Source organism: Hyaena hyaena, unplaced genomic scaffold (assembly GCF_003009895.1).
Source record: "Hyaena hyaena isolate Hyena2069 unplaced genomic scaffold, ASM300989v1 scaffold_97, whole genome shotgun sequence".
NCBI classification, from domain to species: Eukaryota; Metazoa; Chordata; class Mammalia; order Carnivora; family Hyaenidae; genus Hyaena; species Hyaena hyaena.
In genome coordinates, this window is record NW_024080728.1 from 1,082,334 (window position 1) to 1,100,286 (window position 17,953).

Consider the following 17,953-nt stretch of genomic DNA (forward strand, 5'->3'; position numbering starts at 1 on the left):
GAAGGGGACTCCAGCACCTTCTGGTTCAACCCCATCTCCTTACTAGAGAGAAACAGTGGCTCAACAATGTGCGCAAGGCCACACTGCAGTGCAGGAAGCCATGACACTTCTCGTCCCTATGTTATGTACCACACCACACCTCTCAGGCCATTCTCTGCAAATAACGGATCAAAGAGTTTCCGTGCACTCCTAGATTTTATGACTACCAAGAAAAGCTATGCAAAAAAGTTGTTCCTGGGATAGGGTGTGGCAGGAATTGAGACCTGTATGCCCATCCTTGGGTCCTACAAGTCCCCAAACACTCCTCGTATTCCATGACACACTAAACATGTCCCCTCCTGTGGACAGAGCCTGAGGGTCATGAACAAACCAGTCCTTACATCATAGGCCCCAGCCTTGATCTGCTGATACAACTTGTGCTGATCCTCATCCCAGAAGGGAGGGTATCCCACCAGGAGGATATACAGGATGACCCCTACGAGACAGAACACAAGTCGTCCGGGTCAGTTACCTACTTCACTGGGGAACCAAGAAAAGCCACACAGGGCTCAGCCACCCAGAAAGTCAAAGGTTATACCGGAGGTAGAAGTGGATGGCAGCTGATAATGCTGGGCCACTAGCCCCCTCCTGCTATCCTTCACATCCCGCATCACCAGCCCACATCAGGGATTTCTTCAGGCATAAACCATCCTCTAAGGCGTGGGTAAATCCCTCTTCAGGAAGGATGTAGTATAATCCAGGAAGTACTTGGGGAGGAGCGTGTGATGAGAACAGCCATCCCAGGGGCACCAGAGCAAACACCGTGATTTCACACACACCAGACACTTGTGGGGCCCACGAGGAATAGCAATGCCTCTATCTCACCATCGCTGAAGTTGAGGGCCCTTAACATCAAAAAGCTGAGAGTGTGGAATGGGCTTACCGCAGGCCCAGATATCCACAGGTTTTCCATAGGGATCTTTCCTCAAGACCTCAGGGGACAAGTAACCTGGGGTGCCGGCAAAACCTGTAGCAGAAGAGAGGGCAGAGGGACACTGAACCCACTTTCTCTCTCATAAAACCACATCAATTTCCCCCGAGTCCTTTCTCATTCCTGCTGCTTTTGCTACATAAGCTCTCAGCACGTGGGCAGCAAGAGATGGCAGGCTGGGTTTCTTATAGTGCCCAGAATAAAAATCAGAGGGCAAGTTCGTGTGCCTACCAGGCACTCCCATTCCTCCCCAGAGGCAGCAAGAATGCAGTGCTGACAACAGCTAGACTCACTGTACTGAGTCACCTAGGGCCAGGGGGACGCTCTGTACCCTCCCCCTTCTTTAGTCTCTGAGGAGACCAGGACCATTAAGGGTCTGGCTTCTAGCTCTTAAAGAGGAAAGCAGATCAGGAAGAGGAGGAAGGGCGGGGGCCACATTCCAGGAAGACAGGGTCACTCTTACCAAACCAAGCCTGCTGTTCTCCCTGCACTTCGATGGCTAGGCCAAAATCAGCCAGCTTGACGGCGGCACCCTTGCATTTACTTGCCAGCAGCAGGTTTTCAGGCTGTATAAGGAAGAAAAAAACTCGTGAGGCACCCATCCTCTGGCCCTGAGGAAGCCTTGTTTGGGTCCTCGCAGTACCACCACCTGGCACCAGGTGGCGCCTATGCTTCACAAGCAGGGTGCAAAGGGGGAGCCTGGGTAGTACCTTCAGGTCCCGGTGGACGATGTCATGCTGGTGGATGTGGTTAACACTCTCCAGGATCTGATGTATACAGTGACTGCAAAAGCACAAGAAAAAGAAATGTCAGTGCAGGGTTAAACTACCCATCCACGACCACACACTAAAGATTAAAGCGTGTAAGTCTGGGCTACAGATTTACAGGGAATCACTGAACAATGGCTAAAACCTTGGACTCTGGACATCATCTAGTTCAACCTATTTTACAGAAGAAACTGAGCTCCAAGCATATTAACAGGTTTGTCCAGGTATTCCTACTAGATAATCGCAGAGGACAGACCAGGAGAGAGTTCACCATGCCTCCTTAGACTATACAGGCCAAGTACAACCAGTCCATTTCCAGGACACTGGGGACACTCCTGAGAAAGAGAGTCCATCTGATCCCCTTCCTTCTTTTTTTTTCCCCTTACAGAAACTGTTCTTGGAGAAGAGGTTTGTGGTGACATCTTAGGAAAGCTAGTACGACTATACCCAAGTTGTTTTGCTGGGGGTTTACTCGCTCATTTAAACATTTATTGACAACCTATAGGCACTGTGCTTGGTACCACACAGACTATAAAGATGAGTAAGACCCAATGCCTGCACTGAGTTTATCACCTAGTAGGGGAGATAAAACTCAGGATGCAGACACCTTTAAGAAATGATGTGCTTAAGGAGGTTCCAAACAGGGCAACTGAGGAGCATTTCTGGTGATGATTTTGCATAGAAAAGACAAACTAACCCAGAGTCACCTTCAGCTACTATTTCTTTTCTTTCTTTCTTTCTTTCTTTCTTTCTTTCTTTCTTTCTTTCTTTCTTTCTTTTTTTTTTTTAAATAAGCTCCACATCCAACATGGGGCCTGTACTCAACATGCGGCTAGAACTCATGACCCTGAGATCAAGAGTCGCATGCTTTACCAACGGAGCCAGCCAGGCACCCCAACTGCTATTTCTTGAATCAGGCTGTCCACCTCCCAAAACATCCTGCCATGCTTGCAGTCAAACTCCTGGCAGGGAACACTGGCGATCTACAGCAATGGTGAAAAGTGGGGGGATGATTTGCCCCCAGGGGACATCTGGTAATGCCTAGAGATACTGCTGATTTTCACAATTAAGGGGGGAGATCCTACTGGCATCTGATGGGTAGAGCCCAGAGATACTTCTAAAACTCTACAATGCACAGGAGAGGCACTCACAATAAAAAATTATCTAGTCTCAAACGTCAGTAGTGTTGAGGTTGAGGATCACTGGCCTAGAGAATGGACCCCAGCCAGCAGGTACTACGAGGTATGCAGAGCAGGCCTGCAGAGTATTTGGGGGTGCTGGGCTGGTGTCCTGGACTTCTTATTCCTTCCTCTAAAATCTGATTCTGGGGCTTCCACAAGAGCCAAGGGGTCTTACCAGGCTCCTGGAGGCTGAGGCTCAGGCCTCCTTCAGGACACAGCCCATGAGTAGGCCAAAGAGACTTCAAGACTGAGCTGAAGAGGCGAGTCTCCACAGAAATGTATAATTAGAACAGAGCCAGGCTAGCAGAGAGAGCCTTCTGGCCAAAAATGGCAAAAGTGCGAAGTGTCCCAGCAGAGCCAGGCCAAGCCCACTGGTACAGTCACACACAACCCTTCCCCTCCCCCTAGCCAGCTCTCCCTCCTCCCCACCAGGCTCCCAGAGCTATCACCGCCTCCTCCTGCCCAGAGTCTGGTCCTCCCCTGCTGGCACTGGAATTCATCTCTCCACTTGAGAATTTTTCCTGAGGCCAAAGCATCTGAAGTTGATCAGCAAACACTGGCCTCTCAGCGTTGAGAAATTTGTGAGGAAGCTGTACTCCCCCACTCTCCAGAGGCAGCCAGAGCTGCCACAAATGCCAGATAAGCTGTAAGCAGGATGCTCAAAAGGAGGTTGTATGAATATCACCCTCAGAGAAAACTCGGGGCTGGGGGAGGAGCCGAGGCAAGAAAGACAGACCACACAAGCACCCAAGAGCTATGTGGGCTTCCATTGCGGGGGGGTGGGAGGGTGGGGAATGTTGAAGGCTGAGGGATGTAACCAAGGAACAGTCCTCCAGCCTCAGGAGCCCCACATAAGGGCTGGTCATGGTGATCAAGAGACTAAGTGATCCAGGCTAGAAGCTTTGCTGAGAAGATTCCTGATTGGATTATTAGCCCAGAAGTTTACACTCCTTCAGAACAGAAACCATGTTTCCTCCATCTCTGGATCATTCTCAGGATGCCTTGCACACAGTAAAATTTGTCAAAGGAAAGAAGCAAAGGTAGGGAGGGCCCATGGGCAGGCATGCAAGTACAGTGCAAAGAAAACATATTTCCAGAGTGAAAGGATAAAGGAGACTTGCAAATACTTCACAAAAACATGGATCTGGAAGTGTTGAACTTTTAACGTCTAACATCACCTACCAAATGCAGCCCAGGTCCAGCTTACAGAATCTCTGTCCAGATAAGAGCTCTTCTGATCTTCCCCAATGACTATTCAAGTAGGCAAAACGCCTGCCCCCGTAACTTGGCCAAGACTCACACTGAGCTCTAGGGCCCTCGTCTCACCTGGCATCAGCTTCACTGTAGTACTCTCTGGCCACGATGTCTTCAAACAGCTCCCCACCGGTAACACTACAACCAACAGACAGAGAGGGTCAAAGGAGGCAGGTCAGTTGGAAATATTTGCATCCAACAGGTAACCGGTCACATCGTGGTACAGCTTTTAAAGAAATCCCAACTCTACATGCGTTTCATCTGAGAGCCCAGAACATGCTTGATCCTTCAATGACATTGGGCTTCACCTTAGGATAAGATGCGCCCTCCTTTTCTCCTGCACATTACTGTTTCTATAACCTACAGATGAGCTAATAGTCAGGCAAAGATGAATATACAGAGATCTAAGAGAAAATAATCAATCTACTCAGAAAGTTGCTGCTTTATTTGAGAGCAATATGAATACTAAGATACACAGCTGCCCAAGAAGGACAGACCAACTCCTAAAGTTGAAGAATAATGAGACCAAGGACACAGAGACCCAATCCTGAAAATACCAGAGAGGCATTTCCAGGAGGTAAAGAGCCACTTTTAAGATATTAAACCACAACCAAAGTGGAGGAGAGACCAATTGGAGTCCAGTTTATGACTAATAAAAGCCACCTTCAATTTCCCAGAATTTTTAAGGTCATGCGAAGAGCTGTATTCTATTTCTCCACTAAGGACAACACACCAAGAAACAAGAAAAAAGCATCTGCACAAGGTGTGCTGCTGAACAGAAATGCAAGAGCAATGCCATCCGGGGGTTCGGAACCCTGGGGAGATACTGAGTGAGCAATGAGGTGCCCTCAGCAACCTGCCCATTACTAGAGGAAGTTTAAAATCAAATCCTTTCCCTCAGGCAAAGGAGAGAGACCCTCAGCAGAGGCTGAAGACCCAGGTTAGGTCTTTTTCCAAGCCTTCATCTTGAGCCAGCTGGAGGGAAAGGCCCCCACACCCTCAGAAAGTGGCACTTACAGGTCAAACACGAGGTAGTGAAACCCTTCTTCAGAAATACTGTCATGGAGGCGCACTGCAAGAGAGGAGATGGGGACAGAGATTAACAGAGAGAAACCTTGGAAACCTACTCCTCTCCTCCTTAGCAACCCCACCCCTGTCCCAGCATGTCAGCCTCACTGGATGGTCTTCTGAAGGAGTGGCAGTAAGAAGTGGCAACATGCCCATCACCCCCCAAGACCAGGTGACACAGCCACAGAGCAGAGAAACAACCAGACCTTGGATCTAGTGCTCTGGCTGTCACCTCACACTGCCTCAAATGTAGGCAAGAGATAGAAGCTTTGTGGCTAAGATATAAGACAGAAAAGCAGGAACCTTCCCAGAGGTGCTGGTCCCAGAGGAGGTGGTCCTGGGATATGACGCGTGAAGGTGTAACGCAGAGCAAGAGCAAGGACCACCTGGGGATGCTGACCGCAGAGGAACAAAGAATGACAAGATGGGAGAGCCCGAGAGCTCTTTCACAGGAGTAGATGGGAAAAGGGGAATTAAAGGCAGGGGGAAAAGCTGGAAAGGTAGAGCCCAGCAGGAAGGCATGTGGAGTGAGGCTAATGGATGGTGAGCATGGAGGCAACATGCAAACTCGGGCAATGACAACAGTAATTATTTATTAAAGTGCTTATTACATGCCAGACCTTGGGTTAGGCTCTTTGCATACATTACTTATTTCTACAAGCATTTATTGAGTGCCTACTAGTGTCAGATTCTGTGCTGGACAGTGGAATTTGGGACGGACATAGTGGCTACCTCTGAGGAGTTTATTCTTCTGGACAACCACCCTGAGAGTAGTATTACTCCCATTCTACAGATGAGGACACTGGATGCTCAGAGGCACTGTATCTTACCAAAGGCCAAAGATGTAATAGGTCAAGATGTAAATCCAGCTCTTTCTGACTCCAAAGACTGGTCTACACCACTGCTTCCTATAAGAGATGCAGTATAGCCCACACAGCCAGACAACAGAGCAATGGAGCCTGTGAGAGAGACTACTCGCAAATGCACCTATGACAGCAGCATAGCCGGTTATAGGAGGCCACTGCACCAAGCAGACTAAGGCAACTCACCCGCTGCAGGAAAAAGGTGGCAAGCAGAATCCCTTCCCACTCCCCGCCTCCAGAGCTCCTGGGCAGAAAACCAATCTAATGTCTTCTGAGGTCTCCTCTTCAAGCTTCTGCCCACAAAGCCACCTCTGGCTTAAATGCCAACCCATGAACACCATTCTAATGCAAACACAAGGAGATGCTTTGGCTGAATGTCCCAGCTGCTCCTGTCCCTTCCCTCACCTGAACTCTCCTGATGGGGAGCCTCCATCTAACCTTCGCGCCAATCCTCAGCAGTTTCAGGAGCAACTCACAGAGCACTTTAGGAATGGCCTGACACCAAACCAGCCAGTGAAGTTCTTGGATACACGAGAGTCACCGCATCTCTTCCTTGGTGGGCCCAGGCTGCCAACCACCCCAAACAACAGATTCCATTTCCAGTGTCAGACTGTTTCCTCAGGGCCGAGGTGCTTCCCTATGTCCTCTCCCACCACAGTAAGATCAGCCAGATGTAAAATACAGCCACTTAGGCGTCACTACAGCTCCATGGTTCTTCTCAGTTGACAAATGAGGACGTGGACCCGCCAGGGCCAGATCCAGGGCCCAACTGTCATATCTCCTACTTTGTTTGGTCAGATCCGGTTACCCAAGTTCCACCCTAAACTCAGTATCTCTGTGATTCACCAATGGGATCAGGATCCCTCCTCCTCCAACTGTTCTCTCTGGTCCTCAGGCAAACAAGCTCATACTTCTCTAGGCCCCCAGATGACAGAAGGAAGGAGCTACAGCCAGACCCATTCTTCCCTCCCACCCTGTTCAACTCATGCATGTTCAAGTGAGCTCCCCCAGAGCCCAGCCAGCCCCCTCCTCACTTGTGCTTCTCTGGTCTATGTCGGGGCTGCACACAAAGTCTTGCTGCAGCTGCTGCTCCCTCGCTTCCAAAAGGACTTTCCATTTAATTAAAAATTCACTATTAAAAAGCATGAAAGTATGTAATACAAATAATCCCCTGGAAATCAGCTGTCCCAGAAGCTAAAAACCAGCTTCATTAGGGAAGTGACTAACAGTAGCCGGATGGTAAGCTAACAACAGCAAAGCAGGTACGATGCTAACAACCACTCCCAGGGGAATTGGCCACCCGGCCCTGCCTCTCCCAGCCCCCCGCCCCCCGTGCCTGCCCCCTAGTCTAGCACCACAGGGCTGAGAACGGGGCAGAAGGTACAGGCACCCATGCCTATGCTGAGATAGGGAGACGCTGGCACTTGCCTTTCTCAAGGAAGGCCACACACAGAGCTCAGGTGGGAGGAAGTAGGGGAGGGGAATCAGAAGAGAAGAGCAGTAATGGAAAATCAATCCAGCCCAGAGAACAGCTTTGATGTGTGCCTCAGAGCAAGGTACCACTGAGACAGGGAGGGACAGGTGCACAAGTCCCCATACCTGAACGAGATATTTTTTTTTTTTTTTTTTTTTTTTTGTCTCTTGTAAAGAAAATCCAAGAGAACTGAGAACAGGGGGGAAACTTGACTACCACTCTAAGTGCCTCCCTAGCAGAATCTTGATAATAACAACCCAAGTTATAACAGCTAATATTTAGCTGAGCTGTTTCTATGTTGCAGACATTATGCCAAGTGCTGCAAATATGTTATTTTATAGAACTCTGAGGAAGGTACTTCTATTACCCCCCTCTGACAGGAGAGAAGACTGAGGCTCCAAAAGGAACTCATCTAAGCTCATACTAACTGGCAGAACTGAGACTTGAAGCCAAAACAAACTGACACCAAAATCTTTGACACTGTAGAACTGCTATGAGGGAGTCACTTTTTCTGTCCTCTTAGGCAAAGGAGCTTCAACCTGTCCCCACTAGCTATGGCCATTCTGACCTTCTCCCCTGAAGCAGGCATGGCTGAACAGGCCACAGATATGGCTGAGGAAGAGAAACGCAGCCCTGCTGCTGCAGAGCTTCTAGGCCAGTGGGGAAGATGGGTGTTAAACCAGCACTTACACAAATACGTAACTAAGCACTACTGTGTTGAAGGCTATGAAGTAGAAGTAAAGGATGCTATGGAATAAAATAATCACCCAGCCCATTTCACAGTAATTAGATGGTCGAAGGCCAAGGAGGGCCAGACTGAGTCCAAAACGGGAAGATCCGGAAAAGGACTAAAAGCATTTACTGCATTTCAGTGATAAACCTAATTATTACTCTTTAAAAACTGTGGAAAGAGAAAACAGCCTAAACACCTAAATACCTTTACTTGATGTTTCGTACCTTCAAGCACTCACAAAGCCATAACCCGAATGCTGTGGCTATTTCCAATTCCTTAAAAACCACCCAACAACATGCCGCATTTTAACTAGTAAATCTTGGCTTGGAAAAAGTGTCACCATTAAAAGTGTCTGCAGCTATAGCACAGTGGGAAGGAGGTTCTGCTTCCCAGAGGCTGATGAGGGACTCAGGAGTAGGTGGGCAGGACCCCCCTGGAGCAGAGATTTAGATGCTGCTTGGTCATGATGCAATGTTTTCTTCTTTTTCTTTGCACCTGTTTTTGCTACATTTACTGTTAGCTGAATGGCCCTGGGTCCAAGGTAAATAAATGGCAGCCTGGTTTAAATAACCTGTGAACTGAGCTGGGGCTGAGGATTTAGGGAAGATGACTTCTAGGGGCTGGAATCCCCATTTTCATCACCTCCATTTATTTCCTAGGCCTCCTTTGCTTGCTGAGTTCTCTCACAACTCTCACAACTCCATGAAGAGGCATAGATGATAAAATGGAGGTGTAGACAGGCTAAATAATTTGCTGCTGGTCACAGCTACAGACCAGCAAATCCCAGATTCAAACCTGGAAGACATGATACCAAAGCCACAAACCTTGCCTCTCCACATATGGTCCACAGACCAGCCATGTGGGCATCCTCTGGAGACCACCCACCCGAGGAAGCTCAGGTCCACCCCAGACCTCCTGAATCAGACACTGAATTTAACACGATCCCTCTATGGTTCACGAGCACATGGAAGTTTGAGTAGTGCTGCTCTGAACCATAATGCTAGACTGTGATTGAACCTCCCAGGGCAGCCCAGCACGAAGGAAGACAGAGTCTATTCATTAGAGGAATTTAGAGCAGGGAGCAAGCAGATCACAGGTAGCACACACTCCATTCAGACTAGCGAGTACTGCTGCTGACTCCTGCTCAACTCCACACCTCTGGCCACTCTCCCAAAGATGTTTTAGGTTCTGCAGTTTATGCCTCATAACCAACAGGCTTTTTTTAATATATATCAATAAACTTTTTTTTTGAGCAGTTTAGGGTACACAGCAAAACTGGGTAGGAAATACAGAGAGCATCCACATACCACCTGCCTTACACACACACGGCCTCCCCACTGTCTACACCTCCCACCAGAACGGCACATTTGTTACAAGCGATGGGCTTACCCTGAAACATCATTGTCTCTGAGACTCCACAGTTTACAGTAGGGTTCACTCTTCCAGCAGGCTTTTTGTTTTGTTTTGTTTTGTTTTAAACATTTATTTATTATTGAGAGACAGAGAGAGACAGAACATGAGCATGGGAGGGGAAGAGAGAGGGAGAGACACAGAATCCGAAGCAGGCTCCAGACGCTGAGCTGTCAGCACACTGCCCGACGTGGGGCTCGAACCCACGAACTGCGAGCTCATGACCTGAGCCAAAGTTGGAAGCTTAACCGACTGAGCCATCCAGGCGCCCCTTCTAGCAGGCTTTTAACCTCTGGGATAGAATATCTATTAGGGAAGAAAACTGGGGATGCCTGGCCCCCTGCACCAAATATCCTTCTGAATTCAAGTGCCTCTGAGTCTGACAGCAACCAGAGGGTCACCATGTGCTCTCTATTCTCAGCATCCTCAACTCTGCACCACTCTTGGGCTCGTCCACTTGTATCTCTGCGGGATGGGGTTAAGGAGGCTAGAGCCAAAAGGGCCAAAGCTCTGAAGGAGGGGGCAGCGAAGAGAGGAGAAGAATAGTGAATTAGGGCACAAAACTTCCTCCTCTCCTGCCACAAGCCAGATCAGAATCCATGGCAACCCCCGCCTCCTGGATCCACAGCTCCACTACATCTCTAGGAGCCCCGGTTCCCACCGGAAGCCAGAGAGCCTGGCCAGCCAGCTCTCCCAGGACACGGTGCTGACTCACCCTTCCCTCTCCCTGCTCTTGACCCCACAATAAGGCCTCAAACCAACATCCTTCAGGATCTGGGAATAGTCATGACATGAAGCACAATTCTAGGCAATCAGATGATGATGAAGTGAGTGTGCTTTTTCCTGGCTTGGGTCTTATTTGCCCCCTAACAGAGCAGATGGCTGGGGAAGATGGTCCCCAGGCAGAGTTGGGGACAGGTAGATAAAAATGAAAGACCCAAAGTCAGGCCTAAAAGGTCAAAAGCATATATTTCATTTCTAGAAATGCATAAAAAGGGTATGACTGCTTTCAGCTAGAATCCCATTTCTGTCCTTCCTCATCATTTCTCAGTTGTCTTCATCTTGCTTCAACCCTTCTAGGGTCAATCAGGTCAACCAGGAGGTGGTTCCGCCTCCTGCCTCATTTATCCTACATGAGAACAATTCATCACTGCTCTACAAGTTGGTCACAAGCAGCATAAGGAAAGGAAGTTGCTGCCCTCAGACCCTGAGACCCGGGACTAAAACGTCAAAATGCTTCTGTGCTTGTGGATGACTTTTGCAAGCCACACGCTTTTTCTTCCTATTCTGGAACTTCTAGGTTAGAGGCCACAAGCTCAAAAGCCTATGGCGACCAGGTAGGTGATCAGGTAGGCAAACGTGAGGTACCAGGGAGTGGCAAAAGACAGTGGCCAGTAGGCTCAGGGGGTAGCCGCTGCCCAGCCTGAGCAGATGCGGCTCACGAGAGCTGCAATGTCTGATTCAAAAGACTGGGAAATAGAATTTTTTTTTTCCCAAAAATGTGAAATCTCGTTTTTAAATACTGGCAAATAATAAAATATTTTTAGACCACTGAGCTGGCCAAACAAAATATGCCTGAATTTGCGACTGCTGTTCTAGTTGTTTCTCTCATTGTCTCTTCTCTCCTACCCAGGGTGACACAATGGTCCCAACCATGCTGTTTTCAGGTGAGGGTCTAACTTGAGAGTTCAGCCAGGGAGCTCCAGTAGCTCCAAGCCCAGGACCCATCAGCTGAGAGGTGTTGGCTCGGTAGAGCACACCGCACCAGCAGAGCTGAGCACTGGCTCTGCCAATCTGCTTCAGGTGTAATCCAAGCTGCCGATTGCGATCTGTAAAGCCCTGCATGGTTGGAGTTCTGGTTACCTCAGAGCTGCTCCTCTCCCCTTGGGCTGGAGTACGACCTCAGCTCCCCAACGTAAGAGCTCACGTTAAGCATTCCAGCCTGAGGTCTGGGAAACCAGAGGCTGGGTAGCTCCGGAGGAAGCATCCAGCTTCGGCATGTCACCTCACAGCCCTGGCCACCAACAGAGCAGAGGGGGCGGCCTCCGGGGCACTGTGGGAGCCCCGATATTTAGGCCATGCCTGAGGAGCAGGGAACACATGTTGTTCTTTGTGATGACTCAGGGCTTTCAGAGAAAACCTAGGAGATGCTCCCTGCTCTGCCTCAAGTCAAGACTGGGGTTTCTGCTCGGACGCTGCAGCCAGCCCAGTTTCTGTCCCCTCTGCAAGAAGCACCAAATCAGGGCCAACGCTTTTGGCAAAGGCTATTTCAGCTGAACAATGTAAAACTGAGCCGGAGTGGGTTGTGGCAGGCAAACCTCCTCAGGCTTTAGAACAACCAACAATGTGCTCTTGTCCCTCAAGTTGGGGTGGGAGCAGGGAGAAATCCTCTTAATTTTTTCTCCTTCCCCATGAGAGTGGCTCCTGCCATCCCTTCTCCAGAGAAGCCAGGCGGGTGGGCAGCTTGCTTTCCTGGCTCTGGGGAATACAAACGGGAGCACCATGGAAACCCCCAGAGTGTGCACGACACCGTTAACAGGAACAAAACTCTTTCAAGTCCAGAAACAAAATCCGGACCCTTTTATGATGGCTGTGGAAGGCCCCTGGTGAGGGACGCTGGCAGGCTACTAGCCCAGCACCTCACACGCTGAGGACCCTGGACCTCAGCCCAAAGACGGAAGGAGAAGGGGAAGAAAGAGAGTCTGAAACCTGTTCCAATCCTCACATCCTAGCCCCGAAATGACACTGCAGGGATGGAGACCCCTCTAAAATAGAATGCCGCAGAATTCTGACCATTATCCCACTTGGACAAAAAAATTACACCAGGCAAAGGCCCAGGGACAGAAGTGGTTTCATACACAAAAGCAGTGGGCCTCTGTTTCCCCTGCCTTCTACAACATGCCCAAGAAATACCCTAAGCACTTACCAATGTTTGGATGTTTCAGAAGTCGGCATATCCGGGCCTCACGTTCTAGTTTTTGGTGATCTAAAAGCAGAAGAAAGAAAAGAAAAACCATCAACCATCCATTCTTTGTGGCCACCTTGCTATTCATACTCCTTCTATTATTAGGCACCAACTATGCACTTTTTACAATTTGCTGAATTAATGCAGCAAGTCACAGCAATCCCAAAGATCGGTATTATGACCACTTTTTCCAAAAGAAGTAATGCCCTAGGAAAGCACCTCAAGTTAGTGAGAGGCAGAGTTGGGATTTGAAACTAGGTCTTCAATTAAAACTCTGGTACCCTTTTCACTATAGCAGGGATTTCACTGGACCAGGGTGTCCAGAATATCTTTCTTGACAGAAATACTAATAGCTGAGTTTTATTAAACACCTACTATATAGTCAGACACTGGGCTAGGAGTTTTACATATATTCTCTAATTTAGTCTTCATAGCATCCCTGAAACATAATGATCCTGACAACCAAGATGATGATGAAGATGATAATGATTTGATAAAATAATCATAGCTAACATTTCTCGAGAGCTTACTTCTACACCAGGCAGAAACAGCTTTTAATTTATTATCGTAACAACTCCATGAAGCTGGCACTATTATGAGGCCCGTATTACAGAAATCCTGCTTCCCCCCAGGATCTTCTTGGCCACACACTGCTGTGAGCTCTCACCTCTTGGCACTCTGGTTACTCTGCTTTGGTGAAATGACCAGAATCTAGGCAACCAAGCCACACTGGTCAATTCCTTCCATAGGAAGGCAGAGCTCCAGGAAGTAGGAAGACAGGATGCTACCACTCAAAGCAAGGTGGCCCGGAAGCCCTCTCCACTCCACCTTCTGGAACCCTGCCAGATAGTCCCCTCCTGCACAGTCTCCCCTGTTCCTGTCAGTAGGTGGGACTTCTCCTCCCCCTGACCACCTCCCACACCCGCAACTTCCACTGCACTTCTTATAATTTTCACATCATACATTATGTCTGTCATCTTTTGGTCATAAGCTCTTCAAAGGGTGGGATCTTTCAAAGTGATGTTTCCTAGAGTTCCTTCCATAACAGAGGCTTCATAAGGGTTTATCAATAACATCAATAGTAGTAACAACCGTTATTTAGTAAGGATTTACTATACACTAGGCAGAGGTATGGATTATCTTATTTCATCCTCACCAAAACCCCGTGAAGTAAAGGATCTGATTAATTCCATTACATTGCAAGTGAAGAAGTGAGGAAACTGAGGCTTAACAAGGTGAGGGAACCTGCTCAAGGTCGCAGGCAGTGGATGCAGGTGGTCTGAGCCTCGAGCCCTTTCTCCAGCATGATGCTATGATGACAGGATAAAGTGAGAGCAACTAGTAAAGCCTCCAGGCTGTGTCAGGGCATAAATGCAGTTCACCCCAACTTCTCCAGGCCCAGGCAGGTGCCTTCACATCCCCATTTGCCAAGCAATTCCTGCCTCCCTTGGTAGGGGCTCCTCCCTACCCCACCTCTACCTCAATAGCAAAACGCCTCTGTAGAGTTTCCCATGACTCCCATAACCATCCACCAGGTAAGTGCTATGACGGTCACTATGTCACAGATAATGAAGCTGGAGCCCAGAGAAGTTAAATAACTTGCCTGAGATCATACAGCTGGAAAGGGACACAACTAGGATTCAGACCCAGGCCTGCCAAGATAATGTAGTCTGCGATAATGCAGGGATTATAGACTAAAAGGAATTCCTAATTGTTGTTTCACCAATCACCCCTAGTTTTGTCCTAAAGTTTCCCTCTAGCAACAGCTCAGCTTTGTGGAAGAAGGAGGTGGGGACACGCAGAGATTAGTTCCTGCTGCCCAGGCTAATCCATCCCAGCTGCCCAAAGATCTGGGTCAGGCCCTCCTTCCAAACCTCAGGTTTGGCATTACCACTAACCAGGATGCAGCCAGAAAACCACAGGTAACCCCACACTCCCACATCACCTGGGAGCCATCAGTCCCTGTGACTCTCAGACCCTAAAGTTAGTTGAGGAAGTAGTGCTAGCTCAGCCCAGTTGGCAGGGGGGCTTGCTTTTACCAGATCTGGCCAAGAGGATGTCAGGGCTATGCCACCTTCCTCTCAGCCCCTGGAACTGGGATGGGAGTACCAAGCTAGCCAGCCCCAAAGCTTCCCTCTCTCTGACCACTTACCTCACTGCCCTCCAACCCACAACCCTTGGGCATGGCTGCCCAGGCAGGTGCAGCAGAACAGCATCTTGCAATGCGGAGGTGGCTGCTGAGGGGAAGGCCTGGAAGATTAATGTTTATCTCCTCCCTTAAGTCTCTTACTGGCTAATGGTTCCAGTCCCACAAGAGTAACAGCACTAAAAATAAGGGTGCTCTGGCTTTACCAGTGACTCAGAAGGGGGAGAGGAGAGACACAGATTCATCCTTCCAGCTCCTCGAAGGAGCTGCCCAGCATCCGGAGGGTTCTTGTTAGCCACTTAATTCAGCCCTATCTCCAAGGAGCTGAGGCCCCATGTCTTCTCTGAACCCAAGGCTGCTCCTTCGTCTTCGCCCTGATCCTTAGCCATGCAGTCCCTCCATGAATACAACAGTTTTGGAGCCAGACAGTCCCGGGTTGGGTCTAAGCCCTGCTATGTCAGGTAAGTTATTAAGTCCATCCGAGCCTCATTCATGCATTCAAAAAATATTTTCTGAGGCCTGTTGTGTGACAGGCACTGTTCTAAATGCTGTCGATATAGCAGTGAACAAAACAAGACAAAAATCCCTGCCTTCATAGAGGTGATATACTAGTGGGGTTGGGTTGGGGGAGGGACAGACAATAAGAACTAGACGGCACATTAAATGTCCTGGCCAAGTGCAGTGTAGAAAAATAAAGCAGGGAAGAGGAATAGTACATATCTAAATAGGATGATCATGGAAAGCCTCAGCAAGGAACCGACATTTGATTAGGACCTAATCGAGGTGAGAGAAGGAGCCAGGTAGATATCTTGGGAAAGAGTTTCCTCACTTCTAAAACAGAGGAAGTGAAGGGCGCCTGCGTGGCTCAAACATTTAAGCATCCGACTCTAGATGTCAGCTCAGGTCATGATCGCGTGGTTCATGAATTCCAGCCCTGCACTGGGCTCCACGCTGGCAATGTGGAGCCTGCTTGGGATTCTCTCCCTCTCTCTCTCTTCTCCTTCCCAGCTCTCTCTCTCCTTTTCCTTCTCCCTCTCTCAAAAAAGTAAATAAATAAACTTAAAAAAAAAAAAAAACAGAGGCGCTGATATTTGCAGATTAAATGAGGTAATTAGGTAAATGCTCAGTACAGTGCCTGGCACACAGGAAGAACCTTGGCCGTGGCTATCACCAGAGACACTGGCAGAGTCGGACCCATCCTCCCTCAGCCTGGGCAGCCAGAGAGTCCACAACACAACCAGCAGAGCCCTCTGACTTGGCTCTGTTGCAGCCCCCCTGGGCATATAGGTGTTCTCTCCTGTCTTGGTGGGGCCTGCCTGTGTCTACAGCCTGCAGGTGAAGGTTTAGCAACAGAGGCTTCTCAGAGAGAGGACAGCCTAGGAAGTACCACTGCCTACAGGATCCCTCCTCTTCCTCAGCCTCACCTTTGTTAGCTGTGGCGTCCTGCCATCCAGAAGCTCTGCTCAATGAACCATGTGGTTTTTGCCAACCATACTCTCCCTGCCTCCTTACACCACGCACAGCCTCTCTGCTGTTGTCTCCTGTCCCTTTCCTCCACATACCTCCTAACTTGTAGTCCCCTCCAGGACTGGTCTACGTCTGGGAAAAAGCAGAGAGCTCCACCCCAGCAGCGGCTGTGGTATTTCAGGTATAAATATGGTTTGTAGAGCATCTTTTCCAATTGCAAGGGCTGTCCTGGCTAAAGCACAGCATCACAACCCCAAAAGGGGGTGAGGCCACTGAACGGACTTGGTCCACAGTGGCAGGTCAAGGGCCTGGCTGGGCATCCTACGGTGGTAACACACAGCTGGTGCTCTTGTCACAAAGGTGGCCTTCTCCCTTGAGACACCCCTCCTCCCACTGACCACGGAGCTCTGCCGTTCCTAGGCCTTCCAAGGCTGACCCTCTTCCCACCCACCTTTCAACCAGGCTATTCCCCGCCCCCTCACGTGGCCCAGCCCCCCCTTCCTGTTTGACAACAGCCACTTCCCGCTTTTGCACAGGGCCACTTCCTGCCTGCCTGTGTGCTGCTGCCATGGAGAGACCCACCCCTGCCGACCTTCAGCCCAGCTCCAACCACATCTCTTTGCAAGGTTCTCCCCCTCAATAGCAGAGGTAGCAACAGGAGCAGAAAGCAGAAGTGGCTGTTATCAGGGATTTGCTCAGGCCTTCCCCCACAGCTCCCTGCTACTCCTCCCCACCCCCTCCCCGCCCCAGGGCAGAGCCAGGCCCAAGAAACAGGCATCCCTGGAGGCTCTGCCTCTCCTGCCTTTTGCCCAAGTACATCCAGACCTTGTCCAGGCCAAGCACCCATCACAGGAAGAGCAGCAAGGAGTGACCAGAGGGTCAGTGCCAAGCGAGACAGAAAAGAGGAAGCAGTGAGGAAACGGGGAGACAGAGTTCTAGAACCACCTCTCCTCTAAACCCCAAAGAGAAGCCTACTCCAAATGTACTTTCCTTCCACCACAAGATCAGGGGCCAGGGAAGGCTGGCCATCGAGCCTCCATGGCCCTGTAGGGATATGACTGATTTAGTGACTTTTCTCTAAAACCACAAATGCCAGCACTAATTTCTTTTTTTCTTTTTTTTAATTTTTTAAATGTTTATTTTTGAGAGAGGCAGAGACAGTGTGCACTGGGGAGCAGCAGAGAGAGAGGGAGACACAGAATCCAAAGCAGGCTCCAGGCTCTGAGCTGTCAGGATAGGGCCTGATGCCGGGCTTGGGCTCGAACTCACAGACCGTGAGATCATGACTTGAGCCAAAGTCAGCTGCTTAACCGACTGAGTCATCCCCCAGCACTAGTTTCAAATAAGATCCTACTGCCACCTAAATACACAGCCCTCTATCATGGAAAGGACATAGAGCTCTACTATGGCTATGAGGAGTATCCCCAAGTTCCAATCCCAATGACATCCTTGACTTTACAAAGGGTGTTTCAAGGGTCTGTTCCTATGAACTCAATATAGATGATGAGAAGATTCCTACAGCTTCCTAAAGCCCAATTTCAGATGCTTCAAGTGAAGCTCTCCTCTTGCTGCCCTCCTATGTGCCCTCCTCCTCCTTCCTAAGCAGCAGAGGCCTCCATCTGGCCTCCGGAGCATCACTCGGAGAAGAAACAAGG

The 17,953-nt window shown here is 49.3% G+C and overlaps 1 protein-coding gene across 45 annotated transcripts in view; it reads right to left on the reverse strand.

The window, feature by feature from the left end:
* CAMK2G (calcium/calmodulin dependent protein kinase II gamma) overlaps window positions 1–17,953 on the reverse strand; it is a 55,437-nt gene that overhangs the window by 29,801 nt on the left and 7,683 nt on the right. For 42 of the 45 annotated variants that reach the window (XM_039235159.1, XM_039235155.1, XM_039235138.1 and 39 more), the window contains exons 3-9: window positions 12,647–12,706; window positions 5,190–5,244; window positions 4,245–4,310; window positions 1,681–1,753; window positions 1,434–1,536; window positions 923–1,006; window positions 381–475 (exon numbers count right to left, since the gene is read on the reverse strand). In XM_039235159.1, the coding sequence (XP_039091090.1) occupies window positions 381–475; window positions 923–1,006; window positions 1,434–1,536; window positions 1,681–1,753; window positions 4,245–4,310; window positions 5,190–5,244; window positions 12,647–12,706 (536 nt within the window). The remainder of the gene's footprint in view (window positions 1–380; window positions 476–922; window positions 1,007–1,433; window positions 1,537–1,680; window positions 1,754–4,244; window positions 4,311–5,189; window positions 5,245–12,646; window positions 12,707–17,953) is intronic. The other 3 variants (XM_039235161.1, XM_039235156.1, XM_039235146.1) reach the window with 1 other exon arrangement.